General features: G+C 30.0%; 1 protein-coding gene across 1 annotated transcript; it reads right to left on the reverse strand.

The window, feature by feature from the left end:
• Positions 1-2,203: 2,203 nt before the first annotated feature.
• Positions 2,204-5,875, reverse strand: LOC136409897 (protein takeout-like). The gene is made up of 4 exons (XM_066391745.1): positions 5,626-5,875; positions 5,218-5,402; positions 2,970-3,150; positions 2,204-2,651 (listed from the first exon to the last, which is right to left on the reverse strand). The coding sequence occupies exons 1-4, from the start codon at positions 5,693-5,695 to the stop codon at positions 2,347-2,349; spliced, it is 741 nt and encodes a 246-aa protein (XP_066247842.1). The 5' UTR covers positions 5,696-5,875; the 3' UTR covers positions 2,204-2,346.
• Positions 5,876-8,460: the final 2,585 nt, after the last annotated feature.

Genomic DNA, 8,460 nt, shown 5'->3' on the forward strand with positions numbered 1-8,460 from the left:
CTAATGAATTATTAGAAAAAAATTAATACAATGCAGCTACCTAGTGAAAAGTTTCAGTCATTTTTGTATGAAGATAGCTAAAAACTTTCTACTTGCACATTACGAATAGGCACAAATGTTAAATATGAGATGTGCCATTTGAAGAAAATGACTTTTCGGCATTTTTGTATTGACCTAGTTCAATTTAGTTTGCAGACAATCCAGTAGATCATTATCAAAATTGAAATTGAGAAGAATGAAGTGCAGTGTTTTGACTTTTTACTGACAAAATTTATTGTTCTACTTTTATTAGTTCCACTGTAACAAATTTTTTTACACAGAAGATTTTTGCCAATTTTACCATACAAGAATTTTAATTTCGGAAACTTGATTTTTTACGTTAGTAAAATATTATATAAAGTTGTCCTGAAATTAAACATCGAATCATAAGAGATATAAAAACATAGATATTGCATTTAAAATAACGAAGTTGTCATGAATTTCCGATACTTCCGAAAGTGCCGTCATTTTTAGAATATTTTTATTCAATAGATTTTGCACTTAAATTACTGCATAGCAAATTCTGATTTTTTAACTTTCTCGATTCTCTAAATTCTTTTAATGGATACTCGACTAAAGACACCCTATATACAGGATTAGTCAGAAAGAATGGACCAACACTAAACTGAAGATACTAGTCACCAAAATATTGTGATTGAGATCAATATGGCTTATACCAATATCACTGGTTTAGGTTTAAGAGATAGAGTGTGTTCAGAGTTTAAATTTTATTCAAATATCTTAATAATTAAGAAAGTTTTCACAGTAAAAATCTGAAAACTGATACTTTTATGTTTTTTGATGTGAAAATTACGAATTTTAAACTTATTTTGACGTTGCTCCTAAAGGGCGCTTGTTTCACCGTATTATTTAAGTAATTTGATACATCTTTTTTATCTAATGAGCCATGCTTAAAACAAGTCGAGAATTTAAAAGAACGCTCAATTCCACAGAGAAAATGTACTCTTATTTAGGTTGTCTAAATTTATCGGTTTTTAAGTTATTTGCATTTAAATGGATCGATATATTTTCCTATGATTTCTTTATTCTCAAAAGAAGGAAAAGTCCGAAGAAGTAATCAAAGCAACGATAAATAATAATAACTATTATTGGTAATAGTGATAATGACAATCCAAAAAAAGCAAATGTTACAAGTGTCCATCACCTACCTTAATACATTTTAAAATACACTTTCTTAAATGTCTCTGAATGTTGAACAAAATTTTCCTATTATATTTAAAAATATTCGTGGTTTATTGTATTCTCTGCCGCAGCATCTGAAGAGTATGAAAATGAATTAAAAACATTTTTTAAATCATAACAAAATACGTTGAAACTTTTAAATGCAAATAACTTTAAAACCGATATATTTAGACAACCTAAACCAAAGTACATTTTCTCTGTAGAATTGAGCGTTTTTTCTAAATTCTCGACTTGTTTTAAGCATGGCTCAACAAGTGAAAAAATATATCTCAAATTACTTAAATAATACGATGGATCTAGAGCTCTTTAGGAGCAACATCAAAATAACATTAAAATTCGCATTTCTCATATCAAAAAACATAAAACTACCAATTTTCAGATTTATACTAGAAATTTTTTTTGATTATTGAGAGATTTCAAAATAAAATTTAAACTTTGAACATACTGTATATCTTAAACCAGCGACATTGATATAAACCATATTGAGCTTAATCACAATATTTTGGTAACTAATATCTCCAGTTTAGTGTTGGCCTATTTTTTCCGACTCACCTTATATAAATCGCTTTTATATTTTGAACTCCATCATTGAACAAATTATTAATATTTTTAGTAACGGTACGAATACATACTTGTTTGAAGATTTGATAATTTCATCAAGCGTTCATACCAATTGTTAAGTTACATCGAGTTTCGAAGGTAGCACAACGATAATATTCGGAAAGGAGGATTCGAGCAAATTTAATAAAACATTTACTTTACAACATGGAAAAATACGTTTTTTTTGTATACCGTAGAGGAAACATTACCTCACATAAATCAAGGTTTAAGCAATATACCAGTTTCGCAGTGAAAACAGAATTGGCTTTAACTGTGACCCCTTCAGTATTGACTATTGAGATTCATTCAATAGAAAACCAATAAATAGGCGTTTCGTCTTATCTTGTATTTAAAAATTATATACAAAATTAAAATAATTATATGGGAACACGTATTATTATACACAACGATTACATAATAACTTATATAAGTAATGGCTATCATAATATTGAATATTGATAGTATGGAGAGATAGGTAAAGATTGTAATTACCATTCAAAAAATTTAATCGTGTGCAAATAATTCTTTAAGAGGATAATAGGCGAAGAGTTTGTTGACGATCCCAAATATAAAATCCGTTACCACTCTTTGAATAACTGGTTGTAAATCATTTATTATGACGTTAATGTTTTCATTAATAACTTTGTTAGTCTTGTCACTAAGATCAGTGTGGTTTCCGAACAGCTTTTCTAGTACAATATGGGAGTCCTCTACTTCCGTGGATATAGCTTCTTTTTCCCATTTTAAGTGTTCTTCTCCATTTTCCAAATAAGTTGTACCTTTTAAGCCTAAGTGAATTTTGAAGTTTGCTGTAATAACATAAGTAATATCAATATTTGATCATTAGTTATGCATGATAAACACATGATTAAATATAATAGAGAACACTGAAAATATTACTTACTATCACCTTTGAGCTAGTCAAAGGCAAAAACGAAAAAATTCTCAAATGAAAGTCATAATCCTAATCAGAAATTTGATAATTGGTATATTTTAATGTTTTTTTTTGTATGAATTATACTTAGAATTTCTCGTATGTTTACAAAGTGAATTAATGTCGCAACCCATCATCCCATTAAAGAAAATGAAAGCTCTTGTTATAATGACTAGTTTTTGAATAAACTCACAATAATTTCCATCAGCTGGGCCTTTCTCATCAAAAGTTACAACCAAGAATTTTCCATTTACATTATAGGTAGATTTTATTCTTAAGTGAGGAAAGGTAATGCTTATGTTCACTTCTTTTCTATCCAAGTCAATATCGAATTGATCCATAAGAAAATCATCTACGTGGAATATATGTATATCCTAAAATTTGAAACTGATTACTCACATAAGGAAGCCGCGTTAGTCGATTACAGAACAACAATAATTAGGGAAAATTTGAAAATTTGCTATTTTTGTTGATCACTGAATAACAGTTCGGAAGTTCCGACTTTCGAAACGGTAAATTCTGATATTTAAAATATATAAAACAGATGATCATCTATTCCGATGAATGAAATGTAAAATATCCTTAAATTTTTTTAGGAGAATGTGCAAATGCAGTAGTATCAAAGGAGTACGAGATGGTATCACCGGAAAAATCTTTAAAATATTGTCCACAATAAATCATAATCCATCGACGCATTATGCACCCTCTTAAGGGCATATAGAGTTATTCAGGTTCACTGTTCACCATTAGAATTTCGAAAATCTGTTGTCTGTATTTAAAGAAGTGAAGCTGATGACACCATCCTTTATAGAAGAAAATGTGCCTACAAAGAAATAAAATTTATTTAAATTAATAGGCTCAAATATAAAATAAAATTGATTTGTGTGAATATCAAGTTTTCTCAAACCATGGTGAGCAGCAAATCTGAATAATCCTGTACATTGTATCCCACCGGGAAGCACCATTAGACGTTTGGGGAAAACTATGAATAATAAAGTTACTTGAATTTAGTGGTCTAGTAAGAGCCTTGATTCAACCTCATCCTCAATATTTTTCACTGACGCCATACTTCCGGCTGTAACGGAAGTCGATACTTGCTTATTTTAAACGGAACATCCTATATATTATTGTATTTTTGGATCCTACGTTCAATTTTAATACAATTTTATTAATACATTGACTATCTTAGAATTAATAGTTTTCAAGATATATCCATTTGAGTGTTGAAAGTAACTAATGCAGATACCTGCAGAATTGCAAATTGTTAACAAACAGAAAGGTATTTTGTAATTATTTTTTACTGCAATATTACAGAATATCCATGTTTTAATATATTGCCAATCTTTGCCTAATATATTCTATAAGGTCTTCACAAAAACAGGGCCAAATTGAACACGAAAAATGGTTAAAACTTAAAAACTTTAAATAGAATTTGACTATTATTTTAATGCATTATGAAATTACGTCGAAAAAAAAACTTATGCTCACATTTAATTACATATAGTAGAGTTGCATAATTTTTAAGTAATTTCGTTTTATAAGTTGATGAAGAAGTAACATATTCCTAACTCTAAGATATAATGCAGACATGATAGACATATCTATAAAAAAGGGAAATATCAGCAAAAGACTATTGTTATATGGCATCGGGTCATACAAATTTAAATAAAAAAGTTAGTTATGTAAAACTAATTTAATTATTGCATTATAACTTAGAATTAGAGATGTATTATCCCGGCATCAACTAATAAAATGAAATTACTCAAAAATTATGCAACTTTACTGTAGGGAATTAAATGAAAACATAGGTACTTTTTCGACGCAGTTACATAATACATCAAAATGGTAGTAGGATTCTATTTCAAATTTTTAGTATTTTACCATTTTTTGATATTCAAGTTGGCTTTATTTTTGCAGACACTCTGTAAAAAATATTAGACAAAGCTTGGAAACAATAAAATATACATCTTCTACAGTATTGTGGCAAAAAGAGTTACAAAATACCTTTCCATTTACTAACAATTTTCAATTCTGCAGAAATCTTTATCTGTCACTTTCGATATTCAATTGCATATATGTACATATCTTGAAAACTACTATTCGTAAGAGTGCCAAGGTATTAATAACTTTATATTAAAATTGAACGTAAAATCCAAAAACGCAATAATATATAGGGTGTTCTATTTCAAATAAGCAATCAAGTATCGGCTTCCGGTACAACTGGAAGTGTGACGTTATTGAAAGTATTTTAGATGAGGTCACTCCATGACTCTCACTAAACCACTAAACTTTCTTAACTTTGCTATTAATAGTTTTCCCAAAACGTCTAATAGCGGTTCCCTGTGGGACACCCTGTATATTACACAATTTCAGAACAGGTTGAATTAGAACAAGAGCAATCTTTTAAAAGTTAAATTTTACAATATATCACAATTTCTTACCGTAAAAGTAACTTTGACTTGATCTTCTTCATTCACACATGTTGGTGGAATTAGCAAAGGATCCAGAGACGGAATAAATAGATCCGGAATGCCCTTCTTCAAGTTGGGCCTCAGTACTTCAATGTTTTCTTCAACGCATTTATGAACATTGGGATCGGTCCTGTTACATGGCGTTATGTAAGTGGCTGAAAATAATAACGCAAATTAAGTAACAATATATTATGTAACGAGCAGGAAATGACACGCATTTCCTATACATATCAGTTCTGACGACCAAGTTGTATACCATTCTTCTACGATTAACATAAAACAGATTCACACAAACCCAATGGACTCGCATCGTACTCAGTTATTAACAGAATCTTTAATTTTTCTGTGAAATGAAAATACAAGATGTTTTCAACTTACGCAATTTTTCTCCATTACTCCAATTAAAACAAACTAAACATAACACAGTAACAACCACGTTTACTTTCATGATTTCACCGAATGTCTTCGATTCCCAACAGGTTTTAGCAACAACTGGGTAACTATCTCTTCTGGCGTCGAGGCAAATACGAATAAACAAGACTAACTTGTATGTTAAATAATGTTTCCTCAGTGTATTGTGTAAAGGGTCATAAATCGATGTTTCCAATACATTTTTATAATATGCAAAATTCGAACACCTTGAAGGATAATCACTGAATAGGCGTGCACATAGATGGGAAATTATTGGTAATCGGTTTTGCAATTATTAGGTTTTTGTACATCTGCCATCAAGGTAAACTCTTATAGTACCATGACTATATTAAAAACAGTATTACATACTTTGCTATGAAATTCCAGCTCCTTTGCGTTTTAAAGACTATAAAGGGTGGTACATTTATTATTTTTACATAAAAGGGTAGTACATATTGTGTGGATTAGATGTTGTGACCTGAACCTACATTATTCGGAATTTATACGGTTAAGTCTGTCTTTAAAAATTGACAACGATGTTTCGTAGATCTACCAGTTTCTGCAAAATATGGCCAGTAAAAATAATTGCATTAGCTTTTTTGCTCATTTTTATTAAAAATAGTCCATAAAAGTGGCAATGCTGTCCCACAAACAGCCGTTTATTTACATACAAGGTGTACCATTGAAAACTTTGCATCCGGCTTATTTTGAAGTCGATCAAAAAATTGCCATGACACATCAATTTTGTTTTCAAGAGGGACACATTTTAGCATTAAATGCAGATTCATCAAAATAATCCCCTTCGCGGGGGTGTATTCTACTATAGAATTTTAAATGGCACTGAAGGTCGAATGGCGTTTTATTTGAAAGGGTTTGCAACTCTAATTGTCAACGAATTTAATTATTTAAAATTTTTCATTCGAATTAAATTACTGCTAAATAACCCAAAAAAAATGAGTGACCATAGATGCAAATTTGATAAATTGAAAATGGGAAAATTTTACACTCAACCACCTCAAACCTTATTATAATTTACCCAGCCTGTGTCTACTTTAAAATTTGTGGATTACGTTAGTTTATTATTTAACAGGAGATCTAAAATAAGAAAAAAGTACAAGTGCTGATAATCAGAATTAAAAACCCTTTCAAATAAGGTATCATTCGATCCATAGTTCTATTTGGAATTCTAGTTGAATGTACCCCTACGAAGGGAGTTGTTTTAGTGAATCTGCATTTAAGACTAAAATGTGTCCCCCTCGAAAACAAAATCAACGTGTCGCGGTAATTTCTAATATTTTAATCGCAATTCAAAATAAGTAGAGTGTAAAACTTTTCAATGGTACACTCTGTATAGTTATTTATGCAAAATGTCTGGATTGTAGAATGCAATTAAAAATATAAATAATATGAAGGATAAAATGCGAAGTCGACTAAGTTGCATGGACGTGCTACAGACACATAAAATATAGTATATTACGGTACAAGTTTTAAAAGTAGCACATTGGCGCACGCATTTTTTTATTGCTCTATTCAAAATAATTGTGAAAATTGCAAAACCTATCCGACGATACCATTTTTGCATAAAATTCCGACAGACCTATCCAGTGGGCACGCCCTTTAAATTTATGGGCGGACTCTGATACGTCTAAAAAACATATAGCAATATCGTTCCTAAACAACAAACATTTTAATTTTGTATGTGTAAATATGTGAATCTTTTTGTAAATTTAATGAAAGACGGGGTTATTTATTTTGCGCTATATTTTCGTAACAACAATGCCAGGCAGGCACGTCTATTGTAAAGATCATACGATTATCTTTGTCTTTTACTCCTTGTAGTTTATTAATGATAGTTTCCCTTAAATAAAAATAAAAATTAATTGTTATCTAAAATACATAGCCCTCATGATACCCAAACATACGTACCGGGCGTCCCGTCAACAGAAGATGTCGGCTGTATCTCTAAAACTATTAAAAATTAAACCTGGAAATAAAAAATGGTACGATAAAAGTGACCAAGAAAAAATTCTGTAAATATTTTTTTAATTCCTAACTCCACCGCTAGGCGGGGTATCTCATATAGTGAATAAAAATATGTCAAATAACTAAAGAAAATGCAATGAAAAAGTATACTGAAGATATCACAGTTTTGTTCGTGGAAAGTTTCTGCATATTTTTTGTATATGATTTTTTTTATATATTTATAAGTTTTTTGTGGAACACGCTGGGAATGTTGTCAAATAAAAATTTAAATATCTCAGGAACGTCCACAGGCTTTAAAGAAGTAGTGGCTCGTTAGAAAGAACTTTTTTTGCACTATGCAAAGACGTATTAGACAATCCATCTTAATTAATTAGACGGCGCTTTAATGTGAAGTCTGGAGTTTTTGTAAATTTCTTGAGAATATCAAAAATAATGGTATATATTTGGTATTTTATTTAGTAAGAGCATAAAATTTTATTTATACATCCTGCAAATTTTAACTTGATATATCTGTTTAGAAAGTATGCGGGTTTTTATCCGCAATCTATGGTATCGACGCGGGAGGTCGTATTTTTCATACATTCGAAATATATGTATTCGCAACATATCGAGAAAGTCTTCGTTTAAACTACGCATTTTGAAAATTAACGATATAAAGAACAAAAAAAAAACAAATAAGAAACTATAAATGCCATTGTTTTGATTCAAATGAATGTAGCGCCATTTTTAAGGAAAAAGAGAAAAACGTTTATTTTCCGCCATTTTGAAACTACAATATCTCGACAGGAAGGACCCAAATTGAAAAATTTCATACGAAGA

Source organism: Euwallacea similis, chromosome 7 (genome assembly GCF_039881205.1).
Source record: "Euwallacea similis isolate ESF13 chromosome 7, ESF131.1, whole genome shotgun sequence".
NCBI classification, from domain to species: Eukaryota; Metazoa; Arthropoda; class Insecta; order Coleoptera; family Curculionidae; genus Euwallacea; species Euwallacea similis.